Below are 23,543 nucleotides of genomic sequence, written 5' to 3' on the forward strand. Positions count from 1 at the left end.
TGGCCTCAGCCTATGCCTATATTCATGAGGAAATTAAACACACATCAAGATCAATAATCCACTCCCCTATCAAGGTTTTAATCTTCTTTCTTTCACTGAAGGACCTACTGTTTAAAAAGCAAAGGAAAACAAAAATCAAAACCACCAACTCTTTACTTTGTGCTAAAGAGAGTTGATTATCATTTCGTGATACAATAATGATTCATATGCAAATTTACTCTTTTATCTTGTAAAAGTATAATGCTGACTATCAGAAATCTATGCAACACTTAATTTTACTTAGGCCAAACATGTACATTTAAGCAAAGAGCAATTTAGGTCCTGAGTCTATAAAGAAGATCACTTGTTGCAAAGCCCCATAGCTTATACATAATACATACATACACACAGGTCTAGCTATAATACAGTGATACAGCTATATACAGGCATAGATGTGCGTGCACCCTCCCCTCCCCATATATATGCAAGATGTTAAGACCAAAGCACTGAAAGTTCAAATTCTTCTTCAAAAAGAAAATGTTGGGGAGCAGAAGCAGAATGTTAGTGACCCTCCTACATACTGCAAGAACTAAAACAGTTCTTCATTTCTTTTGTTTCTCACCATTTCTTTTAATATTTCTTAACTGCAGACATCTCTGGACAAAAATAAATAACTAAATAAAACAGAAGTGAAAGAAGTGATAAAGAGGATATAAATAACTAGTAAGCTTTTTTTTTTTTTTTTGTGATTAATTGCTGGCTGCTATGTAGCATTGCAAGACAAGAATATTCTGAGTATTAGCTGCCTAATTTTTAAGTATTGTTAAAAATAACAAAGAATTTTAATGAAGAGATGAGACTTTGCCAATCAGCAATGGCTCTATTGTCCTATGTTTCAAATAAGACAGAAGGAACTGCGGACATGGTAGGGCACTGTCAGCACAAGTCAAACGCTASGATGGCTCAGTACAAGAGATGATAGTGCAGTTTTTGAAAGCTGCTAAAATTGCTTTTTTCTCCCCTGTTTTTTCCCTCCAAAGATAAACTGCAGTGTCAATGAAGTGTTTTGATGAAGCCTTCTGATAGGAGCTACCTATTAGCAGAGACAGGGTTCAGCAAAGTTTCTTTGGCCAGTATTAACGTGTAGTAGAGCTGTGCCTGTTGAACATGAAGAGCATGCCTCGGGAAGCTTTTCAAGCCAGCTATGGAAGGAAATGGGGTTAAGGCCGTATCACTGGCTCCGTTCAACAACTGTCCAACTCCAGCAACAGCATCAGTCCTTCCAGCCTTTGCAGAAAGACTTCTCAGGCCACAAAGGGGATGGTCAGAAACCGAAAAGTACTGCCAAGCAATCTGCTTTTCTCTCAAGTTTTCTACAAAATGACAATACCATATGAAACTTGGCAAAAAAAACTCTGCTGCTCTTTCTGTTCAATATCACAAGTATCCGCACATGCATGCAGGCAGTCCAGCAAGTCTCCACCTTCATATTTGGCAATGTAATCGTATAGGGAGTCGCAGGAACCTAAGGCATAAGGGCAGCATAATTCAGAAGCTGGAGTTCCAGAAATGTTTTACCCTGTGTGCAAGATCCCCCTCATTCTCAGCCCTTCGTTATTTGAAATCTCGATGAGCAAGGCAGTCAAGAACAGCAGAATATGAGATATTCAGTAACATCAGATACCACAGAACAGAAAAAAACTCCACAGCAGCTGGGCTTTTATAAAAACGATTGATTTTTAATTTAAAAAAGGATTTTGCAATTTTTGTGTCGGTATAWATCTGTGTGCAGGTAGAGAGAATACAAATACAGACCAAACGTATTTCAGTCTACAAATACACTGTCTAGAAAGGGAGGCTTAGATAGGGAGGGAGGAGAAGAAAGCAGATAGGAAGATGAGAAAAACAAGAGAACCAGACTTCAATACGGAAAAAAATTGGAAGGAGACTGGAAGGCACAGAGGAAAGAGACGAAAAATGAGAAAAGCTTGGCTTGATGAACGTGTGAATATGTGTTACTGTATTATTCCTTGGGGCAAGGGAAAAAACTAGAGGGTGCAGAAAATGAGCTGAGGTGAGAAGGATATTGGTAGGAACAGAGTTTTGCTATTTCAGACTGTACTTGACAGAAGCAATTGATACTTACTAAAATGGGAAGAAAGTTACCAAATTTTCATTATAAATTTGGTGGAATCTATGTAACATCTGTTCTTCGAAAGTTTAAATTCTTTTCTATCTAAATGTAATTGACAAAGGCAAGGAGTGAACAAACACGCATTAAGGATCGTGGTCACTGTAGATACAAGATACTGCACTGTGTCTTTTGAACACATTACATTAATGATGGAGCCTGGCTGCTGCCTCAAGAAACATTTAAAGTCCTGAAAATCACGACACTGATCTGTTTTGCCCCGTACACTTTTTTATTTAATTGTACTCCAACCTGATCACTGTACTATTTCAGTCAGAGAAATCTTTTTGTTTTCAACTAACATTTTACAATGGAAAACCACTAGTAATCCTCAATTCTGTATTTCTTTCTACTACAGCTATCGGGAAAAGGTATTTCCAAGCATAAAGAATAAAAAAACAGAAGCAAGTCTGGTGCATCTTCAGATACTGAGATACTGGAACTGATTCTCCTTTCACCTCTGCTGGAAGCCCTCAGCAAAAATTCTGCTCAAATTTAAGATCAGGTTCAGGCCTGTAACACACAGCCCAGGTTTTAGGGACCAGTCTGACCTCATCTTTACCAATGCRAATATCCACTCTTGGCAAAGGATGTAAGATCAGAATCTGGCAAACAGGGCCTAATTTCTTAGGGAATTTTCCCAGTTTCAACTCTCAGATTCCCACCAAGAATCTCAGAATTAATCCATAAACAAAACAAAAATGCTCTGGTGAGGCCTTTGCTCTGAACTACTAATAATAGCATTAGCCAGCAAACAACTAATACATACCCATCTAAAATTTGAACTGTTCAAACACAATCTCTTCACCCTAGATATATCTCCTTAATGTGTCATTAATCAGCCTAGATCTCTTTTTAAGCATTACATAAGTTTTCAGGTGTCATGAATGAGTTTTGCATGTTAATAACATGGCAGAGCAGGTTTACAGCTGCTTTATGAATGGTGATGCTAAAAAAGGCAACTTGATGACATTCATAAGCGCAATGGATAATTGATCTCTTGGCCCTACCCAGGATCCAAGGAAGGCGTGAAGAGCTCACGATAGTCCAATCCACAGATAACCTCTGCAAGATAACTTTCCAAAATACATACCTATTTACACTGTTCTTGAAGGTGACGATACAATTTTATAAATAATAAAACCAATAAAGAAATAGTAGATCACTCTAGATCAGTCAGATCACAATATATACCTGTTTTTTCCTACCAAAACAAAACAAAAAAACAAAACAACAAAAAAAAAMCAACAAAAAAAAGGCAGGTTGATGGCGGGAGGAAATGGAGAGACAGAAAGTATCATCTGAACAGATGAGTCTCTCAACTTACACAGTACAGAGGAAGGAGTGGAAGGAAGGAGCTCAAACTCAAACGAATGACTCTGTGAGTTTGCATTTTTCGTGGACTTGCCCGCTGAATTGATGGAAAGAAACACAACATATGAACAAATAAAGATGAAGAGGTAGAGGGTGACCAGAATCCGCAGAAGACACTGGCAGCAGGAGCGGCCGCTGGGGCACAGCAAGGATGGTGACCAGTAAGATGAAGAAGCAATGGAAGAGGAGGAGTGGTGGGTGGGACATAACCTCTCCATGTCACCCTCCTTTGTGAGAGCTGTAGGAGGAGGGCAAGCAGGTATGAAGAAAGAAAAAGGTCAAAAAAAAAAAAAAAAAGAAAGAAAGAAGAATGATTTTTAATTAAAAACAGTAAGAACTGATAAAAAATAAAACTTGAACACACAAACAATGTTAATTATATAATTTTGGAAGGAACTGTGGCTGTCAAAAAAAAATGGCAAAAGAGGTAGCCATTAATGACTCTGTTCAGATGCCAGTGCAGATATATCTCTCCATCCAGTATTGAGATATGCTGGGTTTTGGAAAAAAAAAAAAAAAAAAAGGGGGATTTTAAAGGTTTTTCTTTAGGAAAATATATTCCAAGTGGATTAATTTAGTTTATACTATTTTTAAATAAGTATAAAATAAATGAGCAAAATATATGAATATAAATGCCTCCTGAATGGTTAGCATTTTAACCATTTCAAACTTCACAGATATATTAAGCAGCACAAATTCTTCAGAATTTATCTGTTCTCTAAGCTCAACAATTTTGCCCACGGAGAATCGTCACCTTTTCCATTTTTTTTTTTATTAATTCAAGTCTAGGGGCAGAATGAGAGATTCAGATTTACTGACCATGATAAACTCAACAACTCAGCACTGTAAAGGTTTGTGTGTGTTGCTTGCAAAAATAATGATTGTATCCTACAGCATTACAGAAAAACAGAAAACAAAACCACATCRCTCATATCAAAGAGGTACTGTCAGAGCTCCAATCTCATTATATCCATTACTACAGGAAGTAGAAACCCCATAAGAAATCCCGAAAGATGGTCTTAACGACAGTCCCTTTTTTAAGTACGCTTTTTCTTTCCACTCCCACCTTTTTATTTAGGGGTGATGACTGCAGACAGCATATTCATAGGTTACCACCAGAAACTTTTGTGAGCCAGGGATCTGAACTCTAGTGTCACATAATTTCAGACTCAAAATCTTGCATTAGCCAGCTCCCTAAATTCTTAAAGCTTACCATTGTTTGCCAAGTAAAGCTCTTAGTCAAACAAAATGTTCCAATTCTAAAAGATGTAGATATACTCTATGCAAGACAGAGATAGAGATACTAAGACTTGTAACTTCCTGAAAAGAAACTTCTACATGAGGTACACCAAATGATATTTAAATTAAAATCTGCCTTCAAACATAAAATATAGTTAAGGTCCTTATGTAAAAGGAGAATAATGTATGCACTCTCTGATAAGATCCTAAGACATAAGAATTTGTTCCTAAAAAAACATTTGCAATAGCGGATTAGAGACTGGGGTGTTTTTTTTCCTTTTTTTTTTTTTTTTTTAATTTTTTTTATTAATGTTAAACTGCACATTTCTTAGTTAATCATTTTCAATGTTTCTAATCAGTTTATCTCCAGCTGTAAACAGCATCTGAACCTTAAAAAGAAAAAAGATTTTTCTCAACCTGGAAAATCTATGCCCAGAGGCCAAGTTTAGTATGGAAGGAAAATACCTTTCCTGAGGTGCCCTGTTAAACCTGTAAGAGCTGTCATGAGTTGCAGGACTGCTTACTCCTTAAACCATTCTAGAAAATGGACCCTTGGGCTACTGCCGGCTTTAACTCACAACAAAAGAGCCTCAGGTGGAAAGATAGAAGCATGAAAAGAATAACAAAAGCTTAAAAATAGGCAAGATTGCGGCCAATTAATGACAGGGAGATGGTATTGGTATTTAAATAAACAGAAAAAGAACTTCCCACACGTTGGAAAAAAGTGTGCACCCAGCATCAGATCAACACAGCAGCAGTCCATGCCAAGTGTTAGGCCATGGACTCAGTGCTTTAACAGCTGCATCAGTATGAGGCATCACCACGACTATCCCAGATGTTACAGTTCAAATTATCATTCATAGTTTGGAGAACGTTTCCCCACCTTCCTGCCACTGCAGGTGAAGAACAGCAGCACAAGGAAGTCTTCCACTTCCTTTACTGCAAGCATGGTTAACATCTGCCAGGTCCCACTCAGGTAGTGTCTGAAAATTACACCAGGAAACATCCCCACTGCCGTGCAGCCTTGGCCCATCTTCCTGGCTCAGGTGCTTTCTGCCTTTTCCCCTGTCATTAAGCAGTGAAGGATCAGGAGCCTACAAATAGCAGAAACTTCGTCTACTAAACATTTTATATCTGCCACTAAGCTTCAGCAGAAAGAATATCTCGTTTTGCTTAGACCTGTGATTAAAATAATAAAAGATTCTCTTTTCCATTTTAGGAATGAAGTACATAATGGTCATTTAATCTTCTCTTGTGATACTACAGAATTAAACACAAGTATTAGGCAAAATACCTGCATTTTTGTTTTTCTTATAATTGTGTGATTGAGATACAATATCATGTGCAAAGCTTCAAACAAAACCTAAGAGATAAAAGCTTTACAGTTATAAGATGGTGTAATATCATTGTGCAGAGGCCCTATAATTAAATTATTCATTTAATGAGATTAGTTGCAAAGCTACATATAATGGTTTGAAGGCGGAAATAAAAGGTGTTATGAATAAAGGTAAATTACACTGCATTTTCCTTTACATCAGCTGCAGATACCTGCAATTGTTCTCCAAGCCTTTACTTTCCATTAACTCAAACTGTTATCATGAGGCTGTTATTTAAAGTTAGATGGTATTGGCTGTTAATGTACCCAAGAGTTTGTTGAAATGGAGGTGAAATGATTCACAGAAACCTGGAGAACAAAGTGCAACATCAACGACTTAATTAGAGCTAGTGGCAGCTCTAATTCTAACAGCAACAGAAATGGAATTTGCAGCTGCGCTGTTACTAGAATGCATGGTGTGAGACAGGCAACAAGGGAACAAACCTAGAAAACCTACTTTCCACCAGTCATTCCAGTGCAGAAGATTGCAGACGCCACCCTGCACACCAGCTGAGTTCCTCACCATTTCCAAGTGGAGCACCAAGAACCGTGGCAGAAACAAGAAACGGGAATACCCCAGTGGGTAAGCCTGAGCTAAGATGCCATGAGACAAATGCCCCATGACTCTCATATAAAGCATGACAAAGTCTGCATTTTCACCTCTGTGTATCATTCTAGCTCCTTCAYAGCCTCTCCCATGGGACCAGGGTTTCACAGGGCAACTCCAAGCTTTTCTCAAGCTTCAAGAATTTTCACGGACTCCTCATGAACATTATAGAAGAAAAATGTTTAGCAGAACAGATTTCAGGATGCCAAATACTGGTAAAGTGAATGCCATATAATCTGCATTTTCAAATCTCAAAGTACTTTGAAAAAAGACAAGCAAAATGGCATGATATGCCTGTGTTTTTTTCAATGAAAATCGCATCTGACACATTTTCAACACTGGTGATAGTCAGGTGGCCACTTTTTTTTTTTTTTTTTTTTAAACAGGCAATACCACTATAAATCATTTCCTGACACCAATCTGGCAATAATTCTACACGATAAAATAAGTGATATAAATGTAAACAATCAATCCACAAAATGATGTATAAGTATTCTCAATGGTCACAACAATGCTGCAAAGTACAGATCAGCCTTCTGACAATCAAGCTAGATTCATTGAAGAACAGTGTACTTTTCTCCCCTAAATAAGTTTGGTAAARCAGAAAGGTAGTCAAGAAATATAGTTTAAAAATAGGCCTTCATTAYTTATATAATACAAGCATTCCCAAGAAAGTGTTTGACCTATGCCAAGGCAGAGTTAATTACTTCTTTTCTATTTGATCTGTAGCCATACTTTTTGCTGTGCCTGAACCAAAAATAACTAAAAACTTCAAGTAATGTAAAAGGAATTGGACAAGCAAAAGCCTTTTTTTTTTTTTTTTTTTTTTTGGATCATTCACTAGAATTGCATACATCCATATTAAACAATGTGTCCAGTGAATTTCTTCCCTTTGTATCTACTGGCAATTTCACAGAATGATAGAATGGTTGAGGTTGGAAGGAACCTGTAGAGATCCTTTATTCCACACAGGGGCAAGGGCAGCATCCAGGCAGATTTGGAAGATCTCCAGAGCAGGATACTCTACAACCTCTCTGGGCAGTCTGTTCCAGGACTCGGTCACCCTCACAGTAAAGAAATTCTTTCTCATAGGAAGATGGAACTTCCTGTGTTTTATTATCAAAGTTCAATTTAATTTCAAAAAGAAACATATATTCTGCTCTAAAATCTGCAAAAAAAAGACCCGAGATTTCTTAGCTTTCATTTGTAACTAATTGTGTACTTAACTAATAATCAAATTAGCATGATTAGAACAAGAAAAAAAGTTCCTCTTTGTCGGGCAAGTACAGTAAGACACAAAGTGAAGTTATAAAATGTAAACAGTGAGAAATATTTGAGTAATCTGCACAGGAATTAATTATTTTACCAACTATTGCTTTTCTTATCTTACTCTTTACTTTTACTTTAGCCAAAAAATGAAAGTGTAAAAAAACTCATTGGTCCAGATAAAAAAAAAAAAAAAAAAAAGTGTATGCAATACTTCTATGCACATATTTTGAGTCTATTTTTYCCAATAAATAACAGTTTGCTCAATGAAGTTGACAAAACATTAGGTAAGAATATGATTTGAAGCATCTAAAGTTTCCTGTGTTATTAACAACAATTATTTGCATACAGGAGCACACAGACATTTCAAACTCTTGATTTTGTTCTTGCACAATTAGAACAGAAATGWAGTCACTTTTTAAAGGCTGTACAGTCTTAAGGACAGCTAATGAAAAATCATTAGTGTCCAAAAAATAACAGATCTTTCATATTGTTTTATTGTTCTAACTACATTTTAATTTATTCAACTTTTAATAAATGTTAATACCCAATACAATACCCAAACCATAGCAAGTGAATTTCTGTCTTCAAAAATTTTACATCATTTCTTTGCTATTAATTCTGCTAAAATGAGAACAGATGAAACATAAAAATAAGCTCAGAGAATAACAAATCTGCTATATGAACCCTGGAAAAGACTCGATAGCACATGTTAGGAGAGTGGAATTAGAATCTGTTGCCCTTCAGAGACTGTGTGCAAATGTGTTGTTTCCTCATTAACCAAATAAGSTATTTGCTCAGGACAGGAAGCACACCCAGGATTGCCAGGTTAATGATGCTCATCTGGACTTCCAGACTGTACATAATGAGACACTGGGGTGTCTCATTAAAGAAATCAGGCTCTCTTGAATTCTTTGTGAAAGGCTTGATTAGGAAATGCCAGTGACTACTAAACCAGGACGCATATCAGTTCATTATACGGGTAATATGGAAATTTTTATCAAACACAGACAGTACCTGGTCTGCCAACTTGAAACAAAACACTTTGTATATGTATTTTTAATACAATTGAAACTATCTTGTTTGAACCTCTTCTAAATTCTAAAATATTCCCATACTCTTTTGCAGTCGAAGGTCTCCAGCAGGTTCAAACCTTTGTGTGATTGTGCTAACACACCCAGTAACCATGGCTCCTATTGGCACTCTGCCCCTTACAGSATGAAGCGTACCTCGTACTACAACAGTTCACCAAGAATTTTCACCTTCCATCATTTATTCCCTACTTTTTTTCTTTTACTATCATCTCTGACTCACATTCAACTGAATATGTGCTTTGATGAACTGAATATTGTGCTTTGATGCTAAAAACCAATCTTTCTGTGGACCAATCATTCACAATATAGTTTTTGAAATAGTATGTTATTAAATAAGTATGAGTAACATCACAGTGAATATCTGAAGAAAACAAAACAAAACAAAAACAATACCTGTGAGGTCACAGAACTGATCTTATAGCAAAACTGTTATTTTTAGTTGTTTGAAAAATAAAAGACAACTGAAATACCAGTATGGCCAAAGTAAAAGAAAAACACAAAGAAACACTGGCATCTGAACAGAATAAAAATTAAAATGATGACCTCAGAAAAACAACAAACCAACCAACCAAAAAAACTCCACCTATGCTAGAAATACCTGAATTAAATAGAGTTAGAAAGCACTGAATTCTAAATTCTTAATCTACTTCTATTATTATTGGACTAACATTTTAAGTGACAAACAGTAACTTTATATTTATATTCCTCATACTCAAAAATAAACCCTGCATTTTTGCTTAATGAAAACTCAGCATTAAATTTGAAAATGTCTGAAGTAATACAATGTATAAAAATCATTTAATGAAAAAAAGGGGGAAAAAAATCTCCCTTAAGATTTATTAGGAGTTTCTCTTTTTAAAGACCTAATGAAATCTATTCAAAGGATCTATGTTATTGCTTTTCCAAACATTCCAAGCTTAAAAATCATACCTTTCACATCTTCATCTTCAATGGTTGTATTGGAGCTCTCCGTTGATTCCTGTTGAAAAGTAAATATAAGTAGAATATATAAAATATGCCAAGTCTACTTGAGTTCCTATGAAAAATAGTTAGTTATAGAGATCATGCAAAGCCTTAAGCCGAGTGGGATGTAATTCACAAACAAATGGTCACACATAGATTGAGACATTCCCACCTGAAACCAATGACTAATATTCCCATCCAGTTCAAAGGGGAATGTAAATATATTTCCTGTTGTCTAATGCTTTGACTTCACAGGAATATAAAGGAATTTTTTCTTTACCATCCAAGTGTACAAAGTTCATCTGAAATGTTATATGAATTACGTCAGGCAGGGAGAAGAGCTTGCCATTTTAAGCTCAGTGATTAACCAACTGTGTAAAATAAGTCATTCCCTTCCAGTTTGTAAATATGCAGACTTCTGAACACTACAGGTGGTTTTTTGTTTTTTTGTTTTTTTTCCACTTAAGCCTTAATACGATATATATTAAAACAAGCAGAAAGGCTCCCAGCAATCTTAAGAAAATTGGATACACATTTTTATGTCATTTTTACACTGTTTTGTGATAAAAAAAAATTGAAGGAGACAGAGAATTGATAGATTTATGAGGACAACTTCGATAAATTAATGCATCTTCATAGAAGTGATGTTCAAGCACCCTGCCCCCCAGAGGAATGACTTGTCTATAAGACAGTTATATTTAAACCACTGCACTGTTAAAAAGGCAAGGGCACTGCCTTTCAGTCTTTCATGAATTACTGGAAACATGAAACATTAGGGATAAATTCAAAAGAACACTGTCAAACCTAAGAGGCACACATTTTCTGAGAAGTCTGACAGTTTTTAAGCTCATTTTTCCATCTGTTCCTTTTTGTTTGTTTTTTTGTAAAGTAACATGTTTTAAAGTCACAGCCCAATAGCAAAAAGCATTATGTGGGTTACTTTTTGTCTGAGARATGGAAGATAGGGTGGTATTGGTTTCAGTTCCTAGAAAGTTCACAATCAAATAATAAAAAGCCAAATTTGACAGTGCTCCTTACTGTGTCAAGCGAACGTCAAAACTGTTAACGCATTGCTCAGACCTTAAAAACCAAAAGGTATGTGCATCCATGAATAAAACTACACAAATCAATCCACACACACCAATGAAACAAGTCATCATGCTTCTCCTATACTGGGTGGTGTTAGGGGTTTCACGCTACCCGGACGCATCATGCGCTATCAGTTACACATGTTACTTATAAGTAAATGGAAACTCCACACGCGTACGAGCGGTGAACACCATGCACAAGTTCTCACAGCAGATGTTGTCTGTAATACTGAAGCATCCACCCCAGTTGCCATAGTTTAACACTCATTTTTAAGACCAGAAATTTAGGAGCAACTCTCCACGCTGCGTAGTTTACTTATCTACTATGACCTTTTGGGACATTAAATATCTGCATTGCTTATGATTACATAATAAAGTCAAGTAGATGTAGTCATGCCAATATTTTATTTGGGGTTTTGACGGGGGGTCTTTAGTAGCTTTAGTGACTAAGATTAGACTAGAATTTAAACACACACTGTTGGCTGTGCATAAAAAATTTGGGAGTTGAAAAAGTAGCGAGATGAAAACAAAAGTGGTGTTCTACAAGTGTGAGATRCATACACAAATGGAATGTGCAAGCAAGATACACACGGTCACTTCTTCCATGCTTGGGAAATGTCTGCATGCATTTTTTTTCCCCACTCAGATTCAATCTTTTATATATACAACAATCATAGGGAATTAGACTAGCTAAATGAAACAGCAACTTTCTCAAAGTCAATACTGCAAACTGTGATTTTTTTTTTTTTTCAGAAGAGAAATTCTTTGCAGGAAACCTAAGAACATGTGTTATAATGGAAATGATGGTATTTCCTGGCCCTTTTCAAGTCCATGCATGAAAAAAAATAAAACAAACACATGTTTTAGGAATCAGCTGCCAAACACAAGCACCACAACACACAGGAAATAAAAAAAAAAAAATGTATAAAAACCAAAAGAATTCCTTATCACTTGAAATATTTTTTGTTGTTGTTTTTTTTGGAAAATGCTCAATGATGTTATGGGAGAAAACACAAGTCTTGTGCAAAGGACAGGTCACAGCATGGTGTACGAGCATGCTGAGACACAGCAGATGGGATGAGCTGAAAGTACGTCTTCATCTGAGGTGACAACTCCACATAAAAGCCTTCGACAGAACCTCACCGTGCTCTGCGAAGAGCCCTCCTCTGCCTTAGCTAAATTGTAGGTATGTTTGGCTGAAACCAGAGAGAGCCCCCACCGCCGTGCGTGGCTGCGCAGGGTACCGCACCCCGGCAATTGCTACCCATCCCGCAAGGGCTCCCGGAGCTCCGGGAGCGCAGCAGCAACGCCGCGCAGGTGACACAGGCTCAGGTGACACCGGCGGGGACAAGTACAGGAATGAGATTATCCTTCACCAGCTCCTGGCGTGGCCCTGCTCTGCTCTACAATTGKGGATGAAATGTGTGGTTTGGAAAAGCAGGATGGAATCAGTTCTTTCTGAATACCTTATTTCCATCAGGGTTGTGGATTACTGTAGTTTGGGGCTCCTGAGCGAGAACAAAATAGAAAAACAATTCGCATTGGTAAATGCACTTCTGTTACCGTGAGGGCGTGCAAGCAGAGCCAGCTCACAAACGCTAAAACAAACGTCAACTGTTGCCAGCAGATGAAACTGGGTATTTCTGATAAAAGATTTCCTCAACCAGCAAGCCAGCAAAAAAAAGATGACCTTTCTCAATTCAACAGCATGCAAAGACCTTATTCATGATCAACATAGACAGGGCTTTGAAGCTCTGGAGACCTGAAGAGGCTCTAGTATTTTATGAGGTCTCATGCTAAATGTTTTGGTCATTTTCCTGTCTGAGCTACTAAGGTGATGACCAACCACCTTTTCCCTTTAATCATGCTTATTAGCATTAGCATTAAGATAAAAGTGAACAAATGAAAATACAGATGGATTAATAAAGACTCAAGAAGAAATATGTACAGTATTACCAATTTCTGCCCTAGAAGCGCAGCACAGAATAAGTGGGAGGTCTTTGTGTCATTTTATAACGTAGTTTTCCCAAATCTCTTTTCCTTAAAAAAAAAAGGAGAGAAAAAACAAACAAACAAAATCTCTCTCAACTAATCCTTTGAAATTACTTAGGAATGTATTCCTCATTGGGAATTGCTCATAAAGAACAAAGAATCTCTCCTCAGGCACGCTTCTATATGTGTTTTCAGAGTGTCTGTCATATGGAAAACTTCATGAAATCAGATGTTTCTGTGCTAACATTTATGTTTTTTAACCTCTGTGACTCATGTATGACTAACAAATTTGACTTTCTAGCAGAAGCAAGATTRTGACACAAATATTAATGAACAGTCCTCTGATTAGTAATATGTTTCTTGCAGTTTCTTAATGCGGGGTAATRTCTCCTATAGATCTAAGTATAAAAGAAAACACCAAAAAATTTTATGATTAGATGCCTCTTGATCCCAGTACATGAAGACTTGCAAAGTCCTGTTGTGTTTTATAAAGAATTGAATGAAAATCTGAATAAGGTCTATTTTATTGTTGTCTGGCAATAATCCTGTTAGCTTCCCTCCCGCCCCTCTACCCACTCCCCCCCAAAAAAAAGTTAGCATTAAAAAGATTCAAACAACCACCACGCAAACAGCTAAGAGCAACATAAAGCACATTCTACTCACTTTCTGGAAGAGCATGCAAAAAATTCAACYACAGATACAACTACTATGATTCTACTGCATCCAGCGTCCATGTAAAACTTTCTATTAATCAACACACCGCTTAACAATGGACTTCCTCCAAAACAAGAAAAGCATAATTCAAACCAAAATGTGTTTTCCCCAAACCTGTTTTTAGAAAGCAAACCAAGTAAACACATGAAAAAGAAAAAAAAAATACAGGAGAAAGAACAAACAGAAAACAGTCAAAAACTTCAAGATAACATGAGAAGGAAGATTCTAGGTATACCAGCGCCGGGGTAGGAATATTTTCCTTGGGGCTGGTTACCACGTTGGTTTTGTTGTTTATCTGTAGGTATGCAGAAAATAGAAACAGACAAGCCTTAGAACTCGCAGTAGGCACCGTATCTATATCTCTCTGTATAGAACATCTATATACAGATATAGATATCTATATATAGATATAGATATGGAAATAAAGAATCACAGAAAGATGAACTTATGAACTTGAAAGGAACACTAACAATAGTTTTGACAGCTAGTTGTAACTTCTCCAAACATGCTAGCTACAGGCTTTCAGAGGCAGCCTAGGAAGTTCTAGAGATAGATTACTTCAGCTGTGACACTTAAAAGAATGGAAAGCCTTTAGAAAACAGCTATATGTATGTATATATAAATATATATATATATATATATGAGAAGAACATAAAATTAACATGTTTAAACAGGGACCTAAGTTGCCACTGTGATTTCTAATCGGTATTGAATAACTGCACTCAGTTACACTTTTTGTTTTCTAATTACCAATGACTAACATCAATATCATTTGATTCGTCACAGCTCTTTAGAGATCAATAGTTCTACTGACTTCTTGGAATGTAATTCCATAAATATGATGGATGTTGGAAATAGATTGGTGTCCCTTTAGCTTTTTGGTGTAACTTCGGACAAAAATAACCGCCAGCTGTGATTTTTCCAATCTCAAGTATGTTGCCATAACTGTGTATCAGCCTTTCAATTTTGGTACCATACCATGAAAGTATCATGTTCCACACTGCAGTTTCTGCAGTCTTAATTCACAAAGCACTGCATATCTGCTTAACTTAACACGTGGATGGTCATGAGAGTTCCTAAGCTTAGCACAGTACTATATCTGCACAAGACTGGCTTTTTATTTGTACAAGCATTTATCTCAAAGAAAAGTAAACAATAAGTTTAAAGGTATCTAATACTTTAAATTCACTTTTAAAATTTGTTTTCATAAATACCACAGTAAAAGGAGCTTACCAAGCTACTTTTTACATACAGTAGTAAGCARTAAAAAGCATAGGCAAGAACAGTTTAAAATGTCATTTCAAGTCTTTGAGAATTATTAGAAAAGTTTAAAAATGAGAAAATAAGAATTATTTTTCACAAACATTTTGGTCATGTTTGATTTTAACAGGAGTGGTCCAAAAGAACATACAAAGATGCATACAGGTATACAGTTTGGAAAAAAAAATAAAAAAAAGATATTGAACCTTCTCTTCCCAGTACTTAACAGTAAATGTGCAAGGCAAAAGAACAAAAATATGTAAATCTCTCATTAATTAATTTTTGGTAAGAAATTCATATGTCATTTAAAGAAATTCCAACAATCCTCTGATCCAGCTTGTGAGTTAGTTTTAGTTCCTAAAGAAAGGCCTTTCTAAAACCAATTAGAAAATTATGATGTCCTCACTAATACTTATGAAAAGGCATAAAGACAGGGAAAGCCTTGGAAGAGTGGACCAAACTGAGCTTTTCTGTTTAAGAAACATCTCACTTCTACCCCAGGTTTCTCAATGATTCTATAATCTTATAACAGCATTCAACTTCTCAGAGACGCAGGCTAACATTTAAGTTTTGTTAGTGCTAAGACTTTACTCAATTTGAACGTTGAGAAGTTCACACCACTGGAGAAGTTCGCTGAACTTAATATCCCCAGCAATTTTCCAATATTATTTTACTTTGGTACAGGTATGGGAGCTGACAGCTGGAATGAAGCATGCAGCTAAATCCAAGTCTTACTTCGGACAGGCCTAGATTATGGAAATACAGATAGGGTTTGCATTAATTAATTCCAGAGTGAAAAAAACCTTATCTTAATGAGCTAGCTTTCTTTCAGGAATCTATTGCAGACAAATTAGTTAATGGAAGAAGCGTATTATTTCCATACTAAATCTTATTTAGCAATATTGATGATAGGACCCATTTTCTCAAATAGGATAAAAATATCTTCTTTGATTTAGAATCAGAGTTAACAGTGCTATATCTATAGCAGGAGATTTTTTTTTTTTTTTTTTTTTTTTTTTTTTTTGTAACACTGTGCATTTCCAAAACTGTTTTTCTACAGAATTTGTCACTGAGGGAAAGTATGAGTGATTACTGAATTCCAAGTACTTATTTTATGCTCTAGCTTAGACTTGTTATTGCCAAATAATTTTAATTTATTTACAACCATGTCCGCCAAGTGAAACTTCAGTCACAAGTTGCAGGGCTCTCTGCACTCGACAGAGGAGGAAAACGAATTCCTTGGTGCATACTGGCGTTCACAGGGAGCTCTGTCAGACAGAAGTATTAGCAAGTATTTATATAAAAACTAACTCGCTTAGATGCTTATGGGACTGACTAAAGCCTAAAGTCCTTACTCAGGAAAAACCTTAAAAAACAAACAAACAAAAAAACTATTGCTGCAATAAATGGAAATCCTATAGGAGAATTATGGTATGAGAAGCACACATACAACACTGCTTGATGGCATAATGTATCTTCAAACACAAGAGAAAAATCATGTACCAACTTAGGTAATTTAAAGCTCATATTTTAGTGACAGCTTAGTCATCAAGACATTACGAACAAAAAGTAACTAATAAAAAGACACAAGTGTACAGAAAGCAAAAACATGAGGAAGTAAATGAAGATTTCACCAGATTTCATACAGTCCCATTCAGTAGTAGCTTAATATCAAAAATAAAGTGATATGCCAAAAAAAAATGCTTGTTGCTGAATACATAATGAAAACCGGTTAATTAAATTTTAACTCCAATTTTGCCTGAGTAAGGAGAGCAGGCTTGGGTCCATACTCCCTTGGTGAAAGTCCTATAAAAATAAACAATATCCATTACAGCTACTGCTGAAAACTGCACGAAATACATTCAAAAATTATTAGTACTATTAGTAACATATCAAGAATTGAGCATTTGTTACTAAAACAGAAAGAGATAATGTAAATCAAAACAAAGTTATTTCTTCTATATAAGTAGAACTTGGCAAAACCCTTTGAGGCTTACAGGGAAAAGAGCAATAAGCCTGTACATTTTCTCTCTTCCTCCTATAACACATACATTAGATTTTTTGTTAAGATATATGAACACATACTTATCCATTTTACATGTATTTTAACAGAAAAGGGAAACTATTCTAAAAGGAATATTTTCATATGAGACAACTGATCTAAATTTAAATTACACTAAAGTGGTGATCTGTTTGTTGTAAAGGAGAAAACATTTTGTACTTTAGCATTGCTTGTCCGGAGCCACTCTTCGGTTTGATAGCAGTACAGGACAGACACACACAAGCACACCAAGCAGCTGGGCATGACTGTAGAGTCATTTATGCTCACRTTTTTCAGTATCTTATAAAGTATTTTAAGAAAGAAAACCTGTATCTCAGGGCTTAACCTTCCACAAAACACCTTTGTAAGCAAACAACTAAAGCATACTTCATGTTTGGGATACTAGAAATATCCCCACTGTACCTGTCCTCTGRCCTTCCTTTGGACACTATTAATGTTGAAATTCTGATACCCAGAGGAGAGCAGAGTGTTTCCCTAGATAATGACAAGCCTATTCCCATCTGGCTAGCACTGGTCACTTTTTAAGGGGAATTGTGCTTTCCAGAGAAAGGTAAGACACGTGCCTTCCCTCTACCTTCAGCAGCACCAGAAGCTGGCTGGGACATCACTGCAGATCCTCAGGAACGCTTCCAAATTCCAGTTCAAAGGCATAATAAGCAGCAAGATAGCAAGCTGCACCGAGGCCAACTGAATGCATAACTACGGAGCAGGTCAAGGAGGAAGAGAAGTTAGACAGACTGACAGCCAGTTGGGACGTCTGGTGCCAGCCCCTGTGCTGCGATGGACGTTAGCTAGGAAAGCAGAGTACGGGAAGGCTGTGCACTTGTTTTGCTGGTTCCTGAGCATTTTGGGCATTGCATCCTGACCTGTAATTGCTCAATTAAAGTTATGTGACTTCATTGTGCAAAGCAATCTAGTTTGGGTTACACTTTATTATATTAATATTATTAGCTTTTATTATACAAAGAGTTTTATAAACTAATGGAAGGTTGTTATATGATCACTGTATTGTTACTATTTTTATCCACTAAGAACAGCTGCATTGGACAATGTTACATCTACTTTCTTTTTGCATTTACATGTCCCCAGTTAAAAGAAACAGAAAAACTTGCTCAAAAGAATTGCAGAACAATTCATTGTGGATGGCATACAGCAACTGCAGGCTTAAATTCACACGGTTGTACTTTAAAATTTTGCAGCTTCTAACAGTATGTTAACAAAACTAAACGCAACTCTTTGATTTCTACGTGTGAACGTTTCACAGGAGGAAAAATCTGTCAGATAAAGATCCTCACCATCATCTGAACACTCGAACTGGACTTCCTTTTCTGAATTGACCAGTCAGAGAGAAAGGAAAAGAAGAAAATGTGACTGGTTGGATTTAAAGTAGCAATGCATGGAGAACAGTATATTTCTGGTTTTTGCTGTATTTTTTAAGACCGCCTAACCTATAGAAAGGGGTAAAAAACACTATGGAGAATATATTTTCTCAATAAAAGAAAAGAGGAAAATAGACCTCCCCAGATGTATATTCACACTCTTTGCTCCACATAACTACATAGGAAAACATCAGATATATAAAATGTGTGTAAACWAAAGTATCAAAACTCAACAAGTGTAATTTAGGCAAAATTTTGGCAACAATTGTTTGCAATATCATAATCAAAATTAAGATACAACGAATAATACTGTAGACCTGTAGGAGGTATAATATTTAAAAAGGAAAAGCTATTCAGCTGAGTACATACAATTTAAGTACTCCACAATGAAGGATGTAAAGGGTTTTCCACAAAAATAACAGATACAGATCCGTAACAGCTYCTCCATACAAATTAGATATCTACTACTTTTCAGTGAGAGCACTTGAATTATAGAGTGCTCGCCTCTTTCAGTCAGTTTCAAGAGTATTTTGCTTGGGAAAGTGAGCGTATTTGGGACAGGGACAATATACTACGAGCCTGGTATTTAAGTACACAATGTTTAGTWAAGAGTTAAAAAATTTAGATCAAATTAAAATTGGGGTCAAAGACACACTCCTGAGAAAAGACACAGTGCACAGAAGAAATTCTTTCAAATTATATGATGAAAGCTTGAGGCATTGGTTTTTAGTCTTCAGGAGTCCTCCAAGAAAAGAAATAAAACATTTTTCACTGCTGAGTGATTTTTTTTTTCTAGCTGTTTTTCAAAGTATTTATCCAGAATGGTCATTGTGAAGCATCTCTCCTCCTGCAGGATCTGGTGACATGAGAATAGGAACTCTAAATTATGTATGAAAGCTGCCAAAATGTTCCCTTCTTAGTAAGGCTTATTAGTCAGGACAAACTTATTTGTTGACATASTAAATCCCTTGAGTTCTGCCAAACGTACCAAGGACATCTGGCAGAATACACTTCATGTGGAGCCAAACCTACCAATAAGCTTTTCATCTTCCACGAATCTAATGAAAAATCAAGGGTAAACATCCAGGCAAAAGGAGTTGCAGATAAGCACTGGTAACATCAAAACCCAACATGCCCACCACCAAACCATCATTTCTATTTACAAGCCAATTAATAACATTGGTTCATTAATTATACAAATCACCTTTCACTGAAATAGCACTAAAGCATTCCTTCTCCAGCACTTTTCTAATTTTCCACTTATTAAAATGCTTGTTTTTCAATTATTTCTCTTAGTTAAGTTTCACTTACAACTTCCAATACTCACTAAGCAGCACTTAAATTCTATAAAGAAAAGGAATAAGCAGATTCAGTTCTAAAAATATCAGCAGAAGTTACAGGTAGCGAATAAGAAAATGTTTTTAAAGCATATATTTAACCTACCTTGACTCCATCTGGCTTTTTCAGCAAACTCTTAGCTGCTGTAAAATGAGAGAAATAATTTCAGTACCAGCCAGTTACTCCTGAGGTCAATCAGCTGAGCAGCAAGCCCCCCACTGCCCCCAGATGCACATATTTTCAGCTTCTATTTTCCTCTCTTTATTGCTTCAAGTAAAGGAAACAAGATATTCACAATACTTAAAAAACTACAAATACTGAAGAGTGTAATATTGGCCTTCTAATTATTAAAGCTGACAGTAATTATACAATGAGAAACTTAGCTGTTAGGAACTACTGGATGCCATAAATGAAACACACAGAAGTAGGACAGGTGTAGGAGAGCAGCATGGGATACATTCATTTTCTAGACTGAAATATGTTTACAACTCGCTTATTATGTCATTATATAACAATATGCTTACAACTATGTTTATAACATAGTCGTTTACAACGACTATGAAGCAGGACTGTTTTCATAGTAGGGACTTTGTTATGGTATTTGTAGAGCTTACTCTTATCTTAATGCTGTTATTAGTATGGGAGTGGCATAAAAGTAAGCAACCTCTAATCGATGGGGAAAGGTACCTTCAAACTATAATGAGGTACATGACTGACCCATTAACCAAAAAGCAAACTTCACTATAAAAGAGCATTTTTGTGCAAGGGTTCCTTGGGGATTTCCCATGACAAAGGTATCAGTCACCTCACGGAAAGGGACAAAGAGGTTGCAAATCCAAGGGGAAAAACAATCCACCACGGAAGTTTTGTTTTTGGGAGTGCTTCTTGCGGAGGTTAATATTTAAGAATGGTACTTCACTTTCTATTGAACAGAAACTGTGACTTTCTGAATCATATTGCACCTGATTAGCCAATTTGCTTTAAAATAAGTGTTTCACTTGTCTGTAATTTCAGTCTGCTCTAATGGGAAAGATTTTTTACAATTTTGATTCACAGAGATATTATGCTTTAAATCCTGCCACATAAACTGGGTCATACTAGTCCACATTACTAAATTTGGAGGGCTAASGTGCAAGCAAGGAAACCAGACCCCTGAACTTGTGAATATTTGCAGCAGAAATACATGCTGGCAGACCTACCAAATTCAAATAAACTATTCACAAGTGTGAATGCTTGCTGAGCCGTTGCCAAAAAAACATAAGAATAATGAGCTATTAAAATACGCCTAGCATTTTTATTTGTTGTTTATGAACCTTTCATATTAGAAAAWATATTTTACTTTAAGTTGTAAGAAAGGTCCAGTTCTATATACAGCTTTGCTTAGAATTAGGAAGCCTTTTGAGAGTGAAATGTTTCAGGCTATAAAATCTGGTGCAACCAAGGGGAGAGAGATGTGACATGGAGCTTGTCTCTCACAGGTATTCCTGCCCTGCCAGCCTGATGTTGTTCAAACTATTTCTGAATTGTGGAAGGGGAAATAAGAAGTGGAAAAGAGGACATCACAGCCTCCCTCTTCTTGAACCAGCAATCCGTTGCAGTGCCTGGTGTTTAGGGCTGCTTTCAATGACAGGTTACCAGCATTTGTTTCTGTTTACCATCGCTAGGGGAAAATAAGAAAAGCTTCAGAGGAGCCTCTGTGCCAAGCTGGGCCTTTTGGATCTGCTCCATGCTCTAGTGGCCGTGCCTGCGTGCACACACGTGCCCTGGGCAGGCGGCTGAGCGTGGCGCTGCCTGCCACTAGGAAGGGCAGGGCAGGAAGGTGCTGTGTGTCGTACAGATGGGAGCATTCCTGATCTTCTGCACCCTGCGCATGGCCAGATGCAGCAGGGAACATGGGGCCTTTTCTTTTTTTTTTTTTTAAGCATTATTGTACAACAAAGAAACGTTCAGGAACTTCATAAGCTTCTGAAATTAATTTATGGAAAGAATTGGAGGGGGAACTATACAAAACCTATGGGCAAAAAAAACACTCCACCATTCCTTTCAAAGCATGTTTAATACTGTTAGAGCTCACAAAAATATGGGAAAAAGTAAACTAATTCTTATAAGCTGCTATTCATAACAAATCAGGTCCTTTCCCTGGACATTTCTAGGTAATTTCTGTGTTTTTTTTCAAAGCTTAAGAAACATTGAAAGATAAAAAAGTCAAGTGAGGCTACCAAAAGCAGTAACTACAAGAACAGTATTTATGGCATTGTCAGCATACCCTTTGAAATGTTTCTACTACAGATTATTATGCAGGATGCTATGTTAGAGGACATACTTCTTACTCCACTGCTTTTGCCATTGCTGTTTTTGTCTTGGAATGCATTTTTAGGAATATGTTAATACATCTTTCTCTAAGCACAGATCCTGCATACAAATCAAATATTTAAAGAATTTGCAGTAGCCAAGCTATTAGCATATTCTAAAATAAGCCCACAATGGAAGATTTTTGCAACTACATGCAATAGCTATAAATAAAACCTACGCAGTGCTAATAAGCCAGAAAGAACGCTGAAAAGAAATGACATTTATGACAACACGATGAAATTAGTGTGATTTAGGGCAAATAGCAATTTTGATTCAGAAGAGAAGATGTTCCTTTCACGTGCTGAGGGTCTTACCTCACAAGAAATATACATTCCACATAAAAGAAAGAAAGAAAAAGGAAAATAAAACACTTTTACAATGACATTATTATGGACAAATGACCTTCAAAAGCATGCGCTGCAATGAATATAATGAAAAAAAAACTTGAAAAGTAAAATGTCATTGTTAAAACAGAGATGATAAATGGAAAACAAAATGCAAAATAAAAGCCCCAAAAAACTGTTTGCTTTTCATGCTGAAATAATGTTTGAAAATGACTTTGACTATTGCCTATTTTTCCTTCATGAAAGTTGAAAGTGAATCTTACTGACTGCAGCAGTTAAAAATAGGGACGAGACATGACGTATCTGTTTGATATTTTAAAATAATTCCTTTTTACAAGATATGCAACGTATAGTGGTACCACTATTAAAAAGAAAGAAAAGGCACTAACAATTCATTAAGTATCAACCTGGTGCAATTTACTTGTAGTTTTCTATAGGTAGTTTTCCATGTAATAGGTGTATATTAATGTAGGAATATGACACAGAAAGTTTATTTTAAATACTATGCAAATAGAACAAGCTGTTCTTCCATTCATAATTCTCTAACTTCTTTTGAATAATTCGGTGCTTATTATTATTCAAAATGTACCCACAAAGCACTATTATGTTTTAATCTGTAAATTATTTTCAGTTACACTCCAACAGTTACATCACAAAGAGCACATTACAGCTTCTAAATTTGGTAGCTCTTTTCACTATTCACTTAAAATCTTAAAAAGCAAATGAAAAATTCAACATAGCGTCATAATTTTGGCCATACTGCYATACAAGACAATTCTAACTATAGTAACAGCAAAGTTATTTTGGCCTTCACCATCCACTATCAAAATGTATTTGGTATAAACATCCAAAATTCCCTGTACACTCATTATAAAATTATTTCATAAGCATGAAACATCTTGCCATTTCAAACTGGAAGAGAGGGA

At 36.2% G+C, this 23,543-nt stretch overlaps 1 protein-coding gene across 4 annotated transcripts in view; it reads right to left on the reverse strand.

Moving 5' to 3' along the window:
• Positions 1 to 23,543, reverse strand: part of CAMK2D (calcium/calmodulin dependent protein kinase II delta) — a 134,180-nt gene that overhangs the window by 8,304 nt on the left and 102,333 nt on the right. Inside the window, exons 12-16 of one of the 4 annotated variants that reach the window (XM_026034600.1) lie at positions 20,027 to 20,061; positions 18,500 to 18,532; positions 14,118 to 14,177; positions 12,643 to 12,684; positions 10,056 to 10,104 (exon numbers count right to left, since the gene is read on the reverse strand). In XM_026034600.1, the coding sequence (XP_025890385.1) occupies positions 10,056 to 10,104; positions 12,643 to 12,684; positions 14,118 to 14,177; positions 18,500 to 18,532; positions 20,027 to 20,061 (219 nt within the window). Of the gene's footprint in view, positions 1 to 10,055; positions 10,105 to 12,642; positions 12,685 to 14,117; positions 14,178 to 18,499; positions 18,533 to 20,026; positions 20,065 to 23,543 lie in introns of all 4 variants that reach the window. The other 3 variants (XM_026034599.1, XM_026034601.1, XM_026034602.1) reach the window with 3 other exon arrangements.

This window comes from Nothoprocta perdicaria, unplaced genomic scaffold, assembly GCF_003342845.1.
Source record: "Nothoprocta perdicaria isolate Ctin4 unplaced genomic scaffold, notPer1 scaffold_149, whole genome shotgun sequence".
Lineage (NCBI taxonomy): Eukaryota > Metazoa > Chordata > Aves > Tinamiformes > Tinamidae > Nothoprocta > Nothoprocta perdicaria.